Source organism: Urtica dioica, chromosome 10 (genome assembly GCF_054948205.1).
Source record: "Urtica dioica subsp. dioica isolate 48M chromosome 10, U.dioica_male_clone48M_v1_H2, whole genome shotgun sequence".
In the NCBI taxonomy this organism is placed as follows: domain Eukaryota; kingdom Viridiplantae; phylum Streptophyta; class Magnoliopsida; order Rosales; family Urticaceae; genus Urtica; species Urtica dioica.
The window spans coordinates 17,216,021-17,232,792 of NC_142765.1; the positions used below are offsets into that span (position 1 = coordinate 17,216,021).

Here is a 16,772-nt window from a genome sequence, read left to right on the forward strand (position 1 = left end):
CCCGATTTCAGTTCTTTTAGCCTCGCCGATCTTTCTAGAGATTGGCCCAGCGTTTTCTAGCTTGTATTTTGCTTCTTCATAGTAGAAGCTTTCTTTTTTACTCGTTTTAATATATTTTTCGAGTTTCTTTTTAAAAAAAATATATATATATATATATATATATATATATATATTTTGTACACGACATATCTTATTCAAGCAGTTACAGGACTGAAGTAAAAATAATTTTCTTCTCTTAGTTAACTTTTTCCTTGATATCATTTCACTTCTTTAGTTGGTGAAGCGGTCCTGCTATGTTCCACCAAGGTTACTTTTACCAAGGTAAATTTTATTTTCCAGTTCCTTTTTTGTTTCTAACTGTGGAAAGCTGTTGGTTCATCTGTAAATTTAATATACCTGGCATGTTCTGGTAGTCTTCAAGCACTGCACAAGAAGGTGTTGTCAGATGAAACTTTCAGAGCATATGAAGATCTCATGCAAGGTGCTGGTTTGGATAATGACAATAAAATTGCAAATGCTATCTGGACATTGGTACACCAGTGTGGTTCAGATGAGAAAAATACTGCTGGAGCATTGGTGTCGGACTTTATTTCAAGGGTATCATAATCACATTTTCTTGCACTTTTTTTTTACCTTTTCATACTTTGTTATCCTCATTATCGAAGATCATTTTGTTTAAATTTTGAATTTAGGTTGGTATAGGTGATCCCTATTCAGCCGTTTTTCATCTCCCTGGAAGCTATGGAGATCTTCATGCCAGCAGATCTAATGTTCAGAATTCCGTTCCAGAAGTTAGCGACTTAGATTCAGGCTTATCAGAAGATCTTTTGGTTGCTCTTTTACGGCTTTTAAAGAAGTATCTGATGGACAATTCTGTTATAATAGTGGATATGGCATCCCAAGCACTCCGGGTAAGCTCTTAAAGGATCATGTGGATTCATGTAAAAAATCAACTATAATATGTTTGTTATGTTTGAGTTGTACATATTTTTCAGTATTTTTTTTTTTTGATGTACTTTGCAGCTCTTGTCGAATGGTTTCTTTAAAAAAAAATCGTGTTATGTTGCCTAACATGGAAATGTGTTCTTTTCTATTGTCACCTCCTACTTTAAACAGAACATGAGTTGTACTATCGGTATCCATGAACTGTTTTATGACATAGATTTTCATTTTATGTTAGTCGTCTACGTATCTACTAGACATGTAAATACATTTTCTCGTCGTGGCTTACATCTTATGTATTCTCTTCTGCAATTAGGGAATTCTTTCAACCGAAAGGGGTCAAAGGTCTCTGCAGTCACTTGATTATTACGAGAGATCTCTTATCGAGGTAAAGTTTCAATTCCATTTTTGGCATGATTCTGGTGTTGACCTTGTACTTTGCAGCCGTTTGGCTGAGTGATAACTCACTTGTCAAAATTTGAAAAGTGACTATTAAGCATAGTTGTAGTGAAGTTTGTATTTTTTTTTTATTTTTTTTATTTTTTATTTTTTTTATTGTGTGATATGATAAAGTATGCATGCTTAAATTTGGAAATCATGTCCTAATCCAGGTTCACTCCAAGGGTGTTAATCATGGGCTGGTAGAAAAATTGCTTTCAGATCTTGAAATGAAATTCAAAGGTAATTCTTAAAACTTTCATGGTTGAAGTGAAAATTGCAATATCCGGGATAAATCTCTTTAATGTTTGAGCATATATCCAGGCGATGTTCTATCTTGATTTTATAATTTTTTTTTCTCTCGAGAACAGAGGTGATAAAAGCAGAGTACATAAGAGTTGTTCTCCTTACAACGTTATTTAAATAGAAAACTTAAGTAGAGATGCTTCTCTGTTAATGTATATCTGTATGCCTTAACCTGCTATGGTTCCATACATTTGCTATTAGCTGAAGCTGTGTCATTGGACAATCCAACTCTATGGGGAACACATGGTAAAACTTTTGAGGCGTGGGTTTGTCCGCTTACCCATGTACTATGTGGGTACTGCAATGATGTGATTCTAAGGTATGTTACACTGTTATGGAATAGACATTGTCGTTTTAGGTTTCCCAACAGGCATTTAGTCGGGCAAATTTATTTGATGAAAATGATTCTTTCAGATTATGCCAGGAGATTGTGTTTTTGAAAGCTGAAGTCACAGAGCTTCTGTTGCCAAGTATTTTTGTAAATTTGGCTGGGAGGAGGGATGAAGATATTGATCTCCAACAATTGATTTCTTTGCAGGTTGTTTCTTGATCTATTTTATTTTATTTTTATTGTGGTCAATTCCGTTTGTTTGTCCACTCATTTAATCCATTGACATAATGGTAAATTTTCGTAGGCTGACACCAAAGTTTCTCCTGCCCTGATTTACTCTTGATTGTGCAAGAAGATATATTTATAATTGTGCTGACATTTTAATTTTAATGAAGTTTACCTTATATAAAAAATTTAAATTGTTCTTTATTCTTTGTGGGAGGTAAGACACGGTCCAGCTGTGCTCTCGCACGACGCTTTTATTATTAGGCTTAATGCCATGTTTATATAAAGAGTCTCGTTTCAAAAAAAAAAAAAATATGTTTAGCGGTCATTTCTTAACATGGTATAAAAGAACATGTATGCATTAAGTCTTGTCTTGACTTTACAACCGATGGTGTGATTGATAAATAGAGCTAAATTGTGTGACGTTGGAATACACTTAGAAGATAAAACCAATGTTGGAATTATGTCATTTACAATCCTTTCATTGGTCATCGGAACTTTGCAACCCTCTGACAAAAGCCATGTATCTACATCTTTTGTTTGATTGTTTGGAAGATAAATGAGGTTTTGTGACGACTTTGTATGCAGGTGCAAGAACATATTTTTAAAGAGTCTAACTTATTAGCCAAGTCAATTCAAGTCGTGCTGACTGCCCTTAATGAACTTCGATTACATCATGTTTTGGAAAGATCTTCTGTATCATCAAAGCAAGAAATTTCCAAGGTTGTACATATGGAAGTCTTCATTTTCTCATTTCTTTGCAATTTTAATTTTATTGATTTATTTGAACGGATTTTTATTGACGGAAAAATGTTCTTAATGCCTTCATCTCTTTCCTATATAAGCCTTCTAGTCATGGCTCTAAAACCCGTCCAACTGCTGGAAAGGCTAAAGCTTCAGCAGCTACATTGAAGCCAATGTCAAACTCCACTTCTTTATGGAACAAGGTATTTTTTATTTATTTCTTGGCTTTTTATTTATTTATTTTTTTGCTTTAGCAAAATTATAAAATGTAGTTAAATTTAAGGTATATTTTCTGTCTCATTGATAGTTTTTAAATAAATGTAACTTATCCTGATGTGACTTAAATAAGTTTCTAATTTGAAAGTTTTGCTTCTATCACATGGATCTTCTGTTTTGGCTTGTGTTCAATCGGCTTTAGCTTATGATGTGCTTTGTCATATCTATTTATTTTGCTAACGATGAGTTGTTACCAGGTGTATTGGCTCTCCATTGATTATCTTCTTGTTGCCTCATCAGCAGTTGTGAGTTTATAAACTTCCATGCTTGTACTTATTTTTCTTTCTATTCATTTGGGGGTGAAAAAAATTGGCGGTGATAATAGATGTTAGCCATGGTAAAGCGTTGATTTCTTTGACATCCATGTTAGATCTGCGGCTCATTCTTCACGGCCGTGATGTATGTGGAGCATTGGTGTGAAGAGCATTTCAATGGTCTCACCCTGGGTAACCCAGATTTCTCTGACGTTGAAATGGTTAGTAAGACGTACAGATTATATTCTTTGCTTTTGACGCTTTTTTCTAGTAGGAGCAAGCTTTTAGTTTCTAGTATAAGATCTGTTGTGCGAAAAATGCAAGACTATGGAGGACCTTCTGTAAAATTATACATGTTGACACACTTAGTTGTGTACAGTATATATGTTCAGGAATATCTTATCTATGTCAAAGACTGTACATCTAACTCTATATTTGTTGGTGATTCTTCTCCAGTTACCGAATCATATCGAAATACTTGTATCAGCAATCACTCATATTAATGAACCTGACAGCTTATATGGGATTGTCCAGTCCCACAAAGTAAGTAAACAAAATTTACTTCTGCTTTAAATATCAAATATTTAGCGATATATAAGCCACAAAAATATAAGCAGTTGCATTTTAGCCAACACTTTGTAAATTTTTCGTAAATAGCCATAAATGTTTTGTAAATAGCCAAAAATATGACGTAACCAACGTTATTTACGCATATTTACTAGAAATTTACTCTGCGTAATTAGATATACGTGGCTATTTACAAAAAATTAACGAAACGTTGGCTATTTAAAAATTTCCAACGTTTCATATGGCTAGATAGCCACTGGACCCTTTAAAAATTTCAAAACATTTTCTGTTTTACTTTTGTACTTAATTTTTCAATAAATACAATTTAACCTGACATTTTACCTTTGTACTTAAATATTTTCTCACAATTTTGTTGTTTGTTGCCGAATGGTGGAAACGTTAGCTGACTTCTCAAATAGTTACTTTTGAGCACGAGGGAAATTGGGGCAAGGCTCTTGAATCTTATGACCTGCAAGTACGCTCAGCTGCTTTGATCTCAAAAGATTCTGGTTCCCAAAATTCATCATTTGAAGACAGTTCAGTGATTTCTGCACTAAAAGACAGGCAGCAGAAGCCTTATAAAGGTCTTATAAGATCTTTACAAAGAATTGGTTGCATGCATGTGCTTGATTTGTATTGTCAAGGTCTTACCTCAAGGAAGGATCGTTTTGAGCATGATCAAGAGTTCACGGAGTTGCAGGTTCCTTATCCTCATTTTTTGACTTGTAAAAGTAGCCTATCTGTTTTCTTTTATTGAAACATTTACATATAAATTTTTTTTGGAGGCAAACGGTGGGTTAATTTTCAACAGTGGATTTTTTAGGACAGATTCTTACCTAAATAGTTGATAAGATTGATTATAATACTGCGTTATGGTTGTTTTTCCATGTGTTAAGAGGCTTGGCAGTTTTCCTTTGCTGAGCTGAGTGGAGATTAGCTTAGTGCATTTTGTTATTGTATCGCAGTTTTTAAAATGATACATATATATATATATATATATATATATATATATATGCATATATTTTGGGTCGTCAAAGGTCTGTCCTTACTGTAATGGTTTTTCTTTTTATAACTATTTGCAGTACGAGGCTGCTTGGCGTGCTGGGAACTGGGATTTTTCAATGCTATACACAGGAGATAGCTTGCCCAGTCTTTCAACAAATGGTGGTCATTTTAATGAAAATTTGCATAGGTAAAAGGAATTGGAGTGCAAATTTGTTTTTTCTTCATAAATTATCGCCTCATTATTGTACTTTTATAATGTTTATTTATCTTCTCTAAATTCATATGAACACAAATAACAGAGAGACTGTTTCTATGAATTTTGACCAGGGGCTTTATAATGTAAAAATGATTGTTTATTGTGGTGGTTGTTTTTCTAGGATTGTTGGCAGGATCCGCGTGTTTGTTTGTGTGCAGTTTGGCTTTTTGGCCAAAAAATCTACTTACTTCTGATGTATATTATTCTTTATAATTAATAAAACCTCTTTGTATCTATAAAATAACAAAATAACATATGGAGACTTTGGAGGTAAATTTAATGCGATCGGCGGAACACATATTCATGTATAAATTGCTTATTCTCTACAACTTGTTGTACTTAGTTGTCTGCGGGCGCTGCAAGAAGGAGATTTCAATGAGTTTCATACACAACTCAGAGAATCAAAGCAGGTAATTTCCAACTTTGTTTCTCTCCAGAAGAATTTCTTTTTTATTATGCTGGTTTGCTTATGCATGTAAGCTTGATCAGGAACTTGTTTACTCTGTTTCCCATGCAAGTGAAGAAAGCACAGAACACATCTATTCGTCAGTTATTAAACTCCAGGTACTAAGTATATTCACTTATGTGGTGAAGTAGGCGAACTAAATTAAACGCATCTAAGGATCTCTCGAGTCCTAGGTTCTAGATTTGCATGTTTCTGTTCGTATAAATGAAATATGTTCTGCCTATTTAAGTGGTAAATCGTGATACAAATATCAGATTATCATGATGCTCTAAAAAAACTTTGTACCTGGTGGCTACAAGATCTCTGTAGTTTGTCCGATTCTAATACTTGTATGCATAACTTTCGGAACTTCAAAATTGGGAGAGCTACGGAAGAGTAAAAAATTAGTGTAAAGACATTTCAACTTTTGTTTAAATGTTGAACTGTACCTTATGTAGATTCTCTATCATCTTGGTATTGCTTGGGATTTACGATGGAGGACATCTCCATATGTCGGAACGGAGCTCTATTTAAATAAGCAAAAGGTGATTTCAGGACCTGTAGTTCCAACTCTGGATAAGGTATTGCAGTTTTCAGCAAGTCTCTTTCTATGATATAACACATAAATTGTTCTGATTATTGATCTGATGACTTGATTCCTCATTTTCAAATTTTGTGTTAAGGCAAGTGATGCAATGCCACCAATTATGAAAAAAAAAACAGATAAAGACCATTGACAAAAATTTATCCCCCAAAAAAAAAAAACCATCAACAAAAATATTGGGAAGCTGTTATGCTATTTTAATTTGTTTGCATAGTAGGAGCGAAGTGATATAAAATCTGCTAAACTGTTTCTCTGGAGTAGTATTGTCAAGTGGGCGGGGCCTGAAATATAAGTATATTTAGTTCTGCACCTGAAATATTCTGTACTTAAAACCAGCTTTGTTTATAATCAGTTTGTCGAATTGGAATTTTTAACATATGTAGACAAATTAAATGTTTATCGAGACACCTAACATTTTGTTTGAATGCCAATCAGTTATCTTGGCTAGAGAAAGATTGGAGTTCGATTTTGGAACGTGCACACCTACATATGGATTTGATAGAGCCATTTATAGCTTTTAGGCGGGTCCTACTTCATATCTTAAGTTGTAATGATTCGACAATGCAACATCTTTTGCAATCTGCATCTACCCTTCGAAAGGTACTTTAGCATTGTTAGGATATTGTCCATGTTATTTTTTATTTGCTAACACACTTCTGGTGCGTCTTGTCGTTTAACAGGGCTCTAGATTTTCTCAAGCAGCTGCTTTTTTGCATGAGCATAAGCTCCTCATTGTGGAATCAGGAAAACATGGTTCCACCCCTTATTGGCTTGGGAGGGTATGTTTTCTAATCTTTCAGAGAACACTTATTTGTGCTCTCTGTATCATGTACTTCTGGTCATATTCTCCTTGCTTTATCTATCTTTTAGACCCTGTATAGTATGCTTCTAGTCATATTTATCATGTACTTCTGTCGTTCATAATGCTTTCTAGGTTACTTCTATAATTCTTTTCGTTTTAAGATCGGCCACAATTAAGTTATTTACAAAATTCTAACTTTGTTCAGTTTGAGCGTTTTTTTTATTTTATCTATTATTCTGGTTATTTTTACCGTTTTAAAGATATCTCAACGATGCAAGTCTTTCCCGTTATGTATATTTGAAGCATTTTATTTCTCCTACTGACACCACTAATTAATTTTTCAGCTTGAAGAAGCAAAGCTTTTGCGTTCACAAGGTCAGCATGAGATGGCTATCAGCCTTGCAAAATACATCTCTCAGAACTACCAATCAAATAAAGAGTCTTCAGAGGTTTATCGCCTGGTCGGAAAGTGGCTGGCAGAAACTAGATCTAGCAAGTTAAATATCACTTCAAAGAACCAATCTTGTTTATGTTTCTTCTTTTATTATAATAACATCTATGACTGCCGATAAATAACTGTCTTACATTTTTCTGTGCATGGGTTGGTAATGAAAATTTCAGCTCAAGAACCATTTTAGAGATTTACCTAAAACCTGCTGTGTCACTTGCTGAGAAGGAGAAGACTAACAAGAGATCTGTCGAAAGACAAGGCCAATGTCATTTTCATCTTGCACACTATGCAGATGCTCTTTTCAGGAGTCACGAGGAGAGGCTTACCTCCAATGAATGGCAGGCCGCAAAACGCTTGAGGAAACACAAGGTAACACTAGTTTCACCTTAAATGATACTGTAAGCTACAGCATATAGATGGGTTTCTAAATAACTGTAAATGTTGACCCCACAGACAAAGGAGTTGGAAGCACTTATTAAACGGCTAAGAAGTTCAAAGGTATCTCTAGGTTCCATTCACTGATATCTAAAAAAAATATTCCGAGTCTGCTTCTTTAGTGTACATGATTATTTAAAAAAATTATTGTTTCAATTGATCAGGGGGATAAAGCTGACTATTCCATTAAAATACAAGAGTTGCAAAAGCAACTTACGATAGACAAGGAGGAGGCTGAAAAACTGCAGGTACTTATTTCCTGCATAAGATTCATGATTTATGTTTACGCTCTTATTGACAAAACTAGTTACCTAACTAATTGTATTCATTTTCAGGATGATAGGGACAATTTTCTTAGTATAGCATTGGAGGGATATAAACGTTGTTTGGTTGTTGGTGACAAATATGATGTTAAACTGGTATGTACGTATAGCTTCATACTTTGATTTTTCCATGGTTTGGATCTGGGAAGCAAAAATAATTATTTGTTATCATCCCTATGTTAGTAATTAGTATTTGAAATTTTCACGCCTCTTAATTTAGTATCCCGTTGAAAATGCTAACTTCCGTGTGCTTTTTAGATGTTTCGACTAGTTTCCCTCTGGTTCAGTATATCTCATAAACAGCAGATTGTGAATAGCATGCTTGCCACTAGCAATGAGGTACACAAATAAATTTGTTGGTTTGTGAAGCGTATTAAATGTAACATATTAGGTGCCTTAACCATTTTTTTATATCTGTAACAGGTTCAGTCATACAAATTTATACCACTGGTCTACCAAATTGCGTCAAGAATGGGTAGCGCAAAGGACAGCTCAGGACCTCAAAGTTTCCAAGTAATGAGCAAACATTCCTGCATTTTCCTTTTTTTATTATATAAAGCTCCGTCACTATTGGATCAGGATCAAATAATTTCATGTAAACATTTTCAGTTTGCTTTGGTTTCTCTTCTGAAGAAAATGGCCATCGACCATCCATACCATACAATCTTTCAGGTAATATTCTTTTATAAAAGTTTGAGTGTTTCTTAAAAAATAAAATAATAAAAAAAAAAAAAAAAAAAAAAAATTTGCTTGGTTGGACAGATGCTAAATCATAGGTAGCATGCAACTGTGCTCTTAGTGCTTTTGCATTAGAGAACTTCACATGTTAACATGAACTTTTCAACAACGTATGCATGGGCTTTATATTTCATTTAGTTTTAATTTTTTTCTCTTCTTCTTTTATTCCGGGTTCGGGTGACTCTAGCTTCTAGCCCTTGCAAATGGTGATCGTATAAAGGATAAGCAACGGAGTAGAAACTCATTTGTGGTGGACATGGATAAAAAGCTTGCAGCGGAAAATCTTTTAGAAGAGCTATCAGCTTATCATGGATCTATCATTAAACAAGTAACTGTGGAATTCTCCCTCCTTCAGAAATCATTTTTTTTATTTGTATTTTTTTTAATACCAGAACATATGTTTTATCCCCATTTCAATTTTAAGCACTTTACTGATGATGCTATTTCGTACTAAGTGTATATATGTATTGACTATTGCATACAGATGAAACAAATGGTGGAAATCTATATCAGACTTGCAGAACTAGAAACAAAAAGAGAGGTTCATATACGTGTTTTTAAAATAATATCAATTTCTGTTAATGTCATTTTATAAATAAAAGAAGTGCATGGTTCCTAACTTATTTTTCCAACAGGATACCAATAGAAGGATTACACTACCCCGAGATCTACGTAATCTTCGGCAATTGGAACTTGTAAGTAAAATTCTAAACTGGGAAAATATAAAATGACAGACTCTTCTATTTTCCTTGAAACTAGATATCTTAGCATAGTTCCGATGATGGATATTGGCAAGACGTGTGAATGTATTTGGCAATAGCTAACTAGTAACCATGGAATAAAAAAAAGTACTCTAAACGGAACAAATGTAGTTGGCAATAGACGTGTAAATGTTAATAAAATACTGCAAGAACTAGCAATAAGACCAATTGAGAGATAGTGATACCATGTGATTTTTGGATTTGATTGGATCTTTCCTTTAACTTTTTGGCTCGGTCTATATTTTTTCCGTTGTATCGCCGGTTCCTAATAACTTTGTTTCTATACTGAAACTATAGGTACCTGTAGTGACAGCAACTTTCCCAGTTGACCGCAACTGTCAATATCATGTAGGCTCTTTCCCGCATTTCAAAGGATTGGGTGACTCAGTTTTGTAAGTCTCCTCTTTTTGAAACTGTTTCGCATCAAGCTACAGCTTAATACTGTATGTGGTCCGTTTCTGACTAAAAAAAAAAAATCTAAACTATGCTGATGAACGTGTAGAGTAATGAATGGTATAAATGCTCCAAAAGTGGTTGAATGCACGGGTTCTGATGGGCGCGTATATAAGCAACTTGCGAAATCTGGAAATGATGACCTGAGACAAGATGCTGTAAGATTTATATTTACCCATGCTTGCCATTCGAAATATTTCAATTATTAATATTAAATTAAATCCTGTTTCTTTATAGCTCAAGGAAACCTTTAGAAAACACATGCTCAAATTCTTGTTCTGGTAATTTAGGAATGCCTAGTCAGAAGTAGATCTTGACTATTCATGCTTCTAGACACCCAATCCTTTCCCATGTGATTTATTTTATTATGTTGTTCGTTGTTGACCATTTGTTGCTCTGCATTTACTAATACCTTCTATTATAGGGACAAGATTTGTTTGTGATAGCTATAAAGAAGTGTGAGTTTATGGTGCCAAAATGTGCAACGCTATTACGTTTTTCTTTGATTTGAGAGAGATCCTTGTATGAAATAATAGGTAATGGAACAATGTTTTGATCTGGTCAACACCTTTTTACAAAACCATCGTGACACGTGGAAAAGGAGATTAGGCGTGCGCACATACAAGGTATGTTTTTAAATCATGAAGCCATTTTAGCTGGAGTTTAAGCAGATTCCGACTTTATTCATTGCATTGGAAAATAGAGATTATTTGTAGTGCATCCTTCTAGAATCAGATTCGTATCTGTTTAAGTTATTGCTACATGAGCATTATAATTGCTAACTTGAGTTCCTTTTACGGAAAGAATATAAAATTTAAGAGGATATTAGCCAACTCGGGTTATAAACAGGATTGACTTACTGTGTTAACGATCGGGCATTCTTAATATGGAAGTCAGTCTCTAATTTTTTATCCTTGATTTTTATGGTCTATCATAGTAAAGGAGTAGGTATCAATTAAAGAAGGCTGTGCTTATTTATTACAAAAAAAAGGTCCGATGATTGATATCATTATATACTGAAATAAGATATGTTAATGATACAGGTTGTTCCCTTTACTCCCAGTGCTGGTGTTCTTGAATGGGTCAATGGAACTCTTCCTCTTGGAGAATATCTTATAGGAAGGTAAAGTATAGATCTTAAATTTTTCTTCTTCTTTCTCTAACGATGTACTCAGGTTTGAGATGCTGCTGAAAGAAATAAATGTGTTTCTTTTCCTCAAAATTTCAGCGCTAGAAATGGAGGTGCCCATGGTCGATATGGAGTAGGAGACTGGCCTTTTCTTAAATGTCGTGAGCAAATGGCAAATGCAAGTTCTCATTTCCTTTTACTGTATATATATATATTTTATATATATTTTATATATATATATATATATATATATATATCCAACTGCTTAAAAAAAAGAAACTGCTAATGAATCGTAAACCATCTTTTGGGATAATTGTTTAGATTAGACATTTACAAAGAGTGTTTAAATTCAGCTTTTGAAAAAAACAGCTTTTCTCAAAAGCTATGAAAACCTTGCTTTTTAATTTTCTTCTATATTCTGCAAAAGCGCTTTTCAACTTTTACTAAAAGCTATTTTTACCAATCACTTTAAAACGGTTGGGCTTTTAGAAAAAGCTAAAACCATGCTTAATAAGCTAATAAGCCATTTTTAGCTTTAACTGAGAGTCCATTCATACAAAAACTGCAAGTAGACATGAAATATAAAACTCAATTATATTTATTGATTACAGAACAGTTTGTCAGTTATGGTCATGTAAATGATTTCTGACCGAATAACATAAAGGGTTTAGTGATCGTTTACTACTAGCAACATGCATCTTTATATTATATTTTTATAATAACACATAGGTTTTAAGTTACTTTGGTTTATATTTTTTATTTTTCAGGCGAAAGACAAACGCAAGGCTTTCAAGGAAGTTAGTGAGAAATTCAGGTGTGTCTTCTTTGTTGGGTGTATATAATTCTATTCTCATATGACATCTTTCACAAATGCAACAAATTAACCATGCACTTCATATACAGGCCAGTAATGCATCACTTTTTCTTGGAGAGGTTTTTACAACCAGCTGACTGGTTCGAGAAGAGACTTGCTTACACACGAAGCGTGGCCGCCAGCTCAATGGTCACTGCTCGTTCATTGTTCCAAGCCTTTTTTTTGGTCACCACCCAAAAACCGGATTAAATTACTCTTGCGGAACTGATTTTTTTTTTTTTTTTCCTGGTATTAAGGTTGGTTATATCGTGGGTCTTGGGGACCGTCACGCAATGAACATCCTAATCGACCAAGCCACAGCGGAAGTTGTTCACATTGATCTTGGCGTTGCCTTTGAGCAAGGCTTGATGCTCAAGACCCCAGAGCGGGTTTGTTCTCTTCTCACCAATGACTTTTTTCACATTTCGATTAGCTCGAGCCATATATACATATAACATTGTTTGAGTTGTCTCTCAGGTCCCGTTTAGGCTCACGAGAGACATCATCGACGGAATGGGCGTCACCGGAGTAGAAGGGGTTTTCAGAAGATGTTGCGAGGAGACACTTTCTGTTATGAGGACCAATAAAGAAGCACTCTTGACCATCGTCGAGGTAACACAAAACTCCTCAAAAGTTTTGTTTTTAAATTTTTTTCTTCTTGATATGTGACGGAATTCTGTGGCAGGTTTTTATACATGATCCGTTGTACAAGTGGGCTCTATCTCCTCTGAAAGCCTTGCAACGCCAAAAGGTCCAACATTTAGCTTTATAAATAACAGCAATGAAAACTATGGATTAGTGTTGTAAAACATGGATGGTGTGTGATTAGGAAATGGATGATGAGCTTGATTTGAGCTTGGAAGGGTCTCAAGAGGAGTACGAAGGGAACAAAGACGCGACGCGAGCCCTGATGCGAGTCAAACAGAAATTGGACGGATACGAAGATGGTGAAATGCGAAGCGTAAACGGCCAGGTCATTTTTCATTCTCTGCCCTCTAAATTATCATTTTATTTTATACCATCCTATTCCTATCATATCCCCGTTGAATTATTTTTCTGTTTCCATAAAAATATCTGAAATATACTACCAATTTTTTTTTTAGGTTTTTCAATTATTTTATTTTACATGTGTGGTGAGAATTGAGAACTATATGTGGCCACTGGTTTGGCCCTTATATTTACCCATTTTAGTCCATATATTATATTTAGGGGAAATTGTGACAAAAATACCCAATATTTAGACAAAACACTATTTATATATATTTTTTTTCCTTCGACAAAAATACCACATATTACTATTTAGTAGCATCATAACTACTTGCATTGTTAAGTTCAAACTAAAATTTTAACGGCAAAAGTATTTACACGTAAATAAATTTATAATATGAGGTATTTTTCCCCAAGTAAAAAAAATGAGTATATAATTATCAGTTAAAGCAAATTTTGAGTATTTTTGCCATCATTCCTCCCTATAATTATTTGGCGATTATGAACTTTCTGAAATCATATTTTATAATTTAGCAACTAGGGACCGAAATCAAACGGTGGGAGCGTGAATAGTCCAAGGGCATTAGAGTCAATTCCGCTATTTTTTTTTTATAATTTTCTTTTGATAGCTTGTATAAAATTGTTAAAAATTGGGTGCGCAGGTTCAACAGCTAATACAAGACGCAATCGATCCCGAGCGACTCTGTCAAATGTTTCCTGGTTGGGGTTCTTGGTTGTGATTTTCATTCATCGCCTTGTTTGGGTTTTGAATCTTGTACATAATGCGTACCTAAATTTTGGCACCGCCAAATTTTGTATTGTACAGTTGCCTTTTTATTTTGTACAATTTTGTCCTCTATTATTTCGTTTTTTTTCGTAAAAGTCATGGACATCACGAAGTTGCTTCGGAAACTATCTTATAGGATAGTGTGAATGTTCAATAATTTTTTTTGACAGTGAAAGGACCTTTCAGGATATCGTGTTTGAAGAAACTTTAAATAAGTTTTAAAGTTGCGAGTTTTTTTTTTTTAAGAGCATTTTCGTCCTTAGTATATTAATTTTGTAGCATGTTGGTCCTTTTTTAAATAGTGGTTTTATTTATTTAAAATTCAACACACATATCTACAGAATAACTCATTTATATTTTAAAAAATGTCTTTAAAGTAATAAAATGCAATAAAAAATATCTAATTATTTAACTTTTTTTTTTTTGGCAATTTTAAGATCAAAACATAATTTAATCAGATTATTTTAACGACATAGTTTAGTTTATAAGCATGCTGTAAGTTAATAGGTAGTAATTTTTTTTATAAAACAAATACATTCTTTCAACAAAATCGTACAAAAAAAAAAGTAGGTTCGGGGATCAAAATGCCACACGATTATAGTCTAGAGCCGGAGATGTTCATCTTTGCTTCTTCGCTTTTCCAGTCTATTTGTTAACTATCTCATAATGGCTAGATTCAGTACAGCAAAAACTGTACGCTAGAAGACAAGCTCTTTCTTGCTCTAAAATGTGTATGCTGGGTTATGAAAGGATAGCTACTAGATCAGCTCCACGTGGTGGGTTTATTAATTGGCTATTAGTGCTTTTCAAGAGTTTTGAATGCAATTGTGATACGTAATTGTCATGTGAGTGTGCCATATATAATTCTAAATGTCGCTACGTGCTATATTAGTAAAGGAGAATCAGAATTAGTAACTCAACATTATTACGGGAACCTAATGTGTTAAAGCCTTCGACACTTGGTGATTAAGAAAAAAAAAATGTAGTAGCATTTAATATGAAACTTAATAAAAACGAAACTAATTCAATATAGCTAATTGCAACGAATAATTGTATTAATATTACTAATTGCAAACCCTATTGAGTAGGAAGTCTTAGACATACTACTTGTTTAATATATGGCTATATCCTTTATTGAGATCTATATATGATTGTTACTAATTACGAGCCTGCCTAGGACAATATTTAATTCACAAGAAAGATGCACATTTATTGGGAGAGAAAATAGGGATATAAATTTCAATATAATAACTTAACTCACAGGTTTTGTTTTGGTCCTGTTGGGGAAGAAAAGAATTCATTTTTGGGGGACCAAGAACGTGCGTCTATCTTTACGCGCAAGGCACACACACACACCCACAAAAACAAAAAAAACAAAAAAAAAGAAAAAAAAGAGAGTCATGCGAAAGGAACTCTGATAAAAAGGGAACCATATTTTTCTTATTCTGTTTACCTTGTCGACGTACGCTTTCTCAATTAAAATTTAAAACTCACTCATTTGGGCTGTATTTTTGCCACACGTTTTGAGCCTCTTGTTTTTTTCTCTCTTCTGAACTTTAATATTTAATATTATTTTTTTTACCAAAAAAATGTAATATTAACTGCATTAAACTGGCTCTTAAGTAATTCCTTTTTTTTAATACCGTCCTTAAATAATTAATGGAAAAGCAAAATCAAGGTTATCTTGGTGAAATAAAAATCATTAAAGAAAATAGACATAATCTAATCCTGAAACTTTAGCTAATAAATAAATTACTGGGGGGGGGGGGGGGGGAGAAAAGATCTCACCTCTCACACTACACGTTCAAGGGAATAAGAAGGTAAAATTACGCTTAAATATTTGCAGTAAAAATGGTAATCATATCTAGGGAAAAAAAAATTAAACAAATTCATAAGCCTGTCAATAAATCATTCTGATCCATTCAGCCTTATCTCCACTGTGGATTTAATTTAACCTAATTTTAATCAAAATATCTAGTTATAATAGATAAATTTCATTTTGTAGACTTCAAAATTATCAAAATATTAAGACTAAACTCATTAGTTTAATAATATCATAAATTGGACTTTTAGATAATTTTTGGACAAAAATGCCCCAGAAATTCAAATAACTTATCTTCCTCTCTCATTTCAAACTTGGTAAAATCCGATGAGATTCATCAGATTTTTTCGATGACCTTCTGCCCAAAATCTCCACCAAAATCCGATGAAATCCAATGAAATTCGTCAAAATCCGATGCTCTATATATATATATTGACTTTCAAGGATATTTTTGTCTGAAAAGTATCCAAAAATTCAATTTCGGATATTATTAAACTGATAAATCTAATCTTAATATTTTGATAATTTTGAAGTCTACAAAAATGAATTTCTCTTATAATAATACCTAAAGAATTATTAATTTAATACTATGAACAAATAAACAAACAATTAAACGCAAACCCATAGTTTTCCTCTGCCCATCACATGATCATGATGATGAGTCATTGCTTACCCACTACCGACCATATTAGTTCAAAGGGCAACCACGTCATTGCACATCACAAATACTTCCTTGGGATTTGGGTAACCGCCAATAGATTGGATAAAAAGCCCACGAGCCCAATAAAGACAACAAAGCCCAATTTGATCAATATTAATCTGAATAAAAAAAATAAAA

General features: G+C 33.6%; 1 protein-coding gene across 4 annotated transcripts in view; it reads left to right on the forward strand.

Moving 5' to 3' along the window:
- The window catches only part of ATM (Serine/Threonine-kinase ATM-like protein), a 36,872-nt gene extending 22,537 nt beyond the window's left edge, over positions 1–14,335 (forward strand). For 3 of the 4 annotated variants that reach the window (XM_089628893.1, XM_089628892.1, XM_089628897.1), the window contains 42 exons: positions 275–321; positions 414–597; positions 693–911; positions 1,259–1,330; positions 1,554–1,623; positions 1,888–2,005; positions 2,101–2,224; positions 2,831–2,965; positions 3,088–3,189; positions 3,460–3,507; positions 3,633–3,737; positions 3,973–4,059; positions 4,487–4,783; positions 5,166–5,275; positions 5,688–5,754; positions 5,834–5,908; positions 6,248–6,370; positions 6,829–6,993; positions 7,074–7,172; positions 7,540–7,691; positions 7,817–8,015; positions 8,100–8,144; positions 8,246–8,329; positions 8,417–8,500; positions 8,663–8,743; positions 8,828–8,917; positions 9,014–9,076; positions 9,330–9,470; positions 9,627–9,683; positions 9,778–9,837; positions 10,201–10,295; positions 10,406–10,514; positions 10,893–10,982; positions 11,400–11,479; positions 11,585–11,663; positions 12,253–12,299; positions 12,389–12,488; positions 12,596–12,727; positions 12,816–12,950; positions 13,024–13,089; positions 13,168–13,311; positions 13,988–14,335. In XM_089628893.1, coding sequence (XP_089485019.1) covers positions 275–321; positions 414–597; positions 693–911; positions 1,259–1,330; positions 1,554–1,623; positions 1,888–2,005; positions 2,101–2,224; positions 2,831–2,965; positions 3,088–3,189; positions 3,460–3,507; positions 3,633–3,737; positions 3,973–4,059; positions 4,487–4,783; positions 5,166–5,275; positions 5,688–5,754; positions 5,834–5,908; positions 6,248–6,370; positions 6,829–6,993; positions 7,074–7,172; positions 7,540–7,691; positions 7,817–8,015; positions 8,100–8,144; positions 8,246–8,329; positions 8,417–8,500; positions 8,663–8,743; positions 8,828–8,917; positions 9,014–9,076; positions 9,330–9,470; positions 9,627–9,683; positions 9,778–9,837; positions 10,201–10,295; positions 10,406–10,514; positions 10,893–10,982; positions 11,400–11,479; positions 11,585–11,663; positions 12,253–12,299; positions 12,389–12,488; positions 12,596–12,727; positions 12,816–12,950; positions 13,024–13,089; positions 13,168–13,311; positions 13,988–14,065 — 4,458 coding nt within the window. In that variant the 3' untranslated portion in view covers positions 14,066–14,335. The remainder of the gene's footprint in view (positions 1–274; positions 322–413; positions 598–692; positions 912–1,258; positions 1,331–1,553; positions 1,624–1,887; positions 2,006–2,100; positions 2,225–2,830; positions 2,966–3,087; positions 3,190–3,459; positions 3,508–3,632; positions 3,738–3,972; positions 4,060–4,486; positions 4,784–5,165; positions 5,276–5,687; positions 5,755–5,833; positions 5,909–6,247; positions 6,371–6,828; positions 6,994–7,073; positions 7,173–7,539; positions 7,692–7,816; positions 8,016–8,099; positions 8,145–8,245; positions 8,330–8,416; positions 8,501–8,662; positions 8,744–8,827; positions 8,918–9,013; positions 9,077–9,329; positions 9,471–9,626; positions 9,684–9,777; positions 9,838–10,200; positions 10,296–10,405; positions 10,515–10,892; positions 10,983–11,399; positions 11,480–11,584; positions 11,664–12,252; positions 12,300–12,388; positions 12,489–12,595; positions 12,728–12,815; positions 12,951–13,023; positions 13,090–13,167; positions 13,312–13,987) is intronic. The other variant, XM_089628896.1, reaches the window with a different exon arrangement.
- The last annotated feature ends 2,437 nt before the right edge of the window (positions 14,336–16,772 follow it).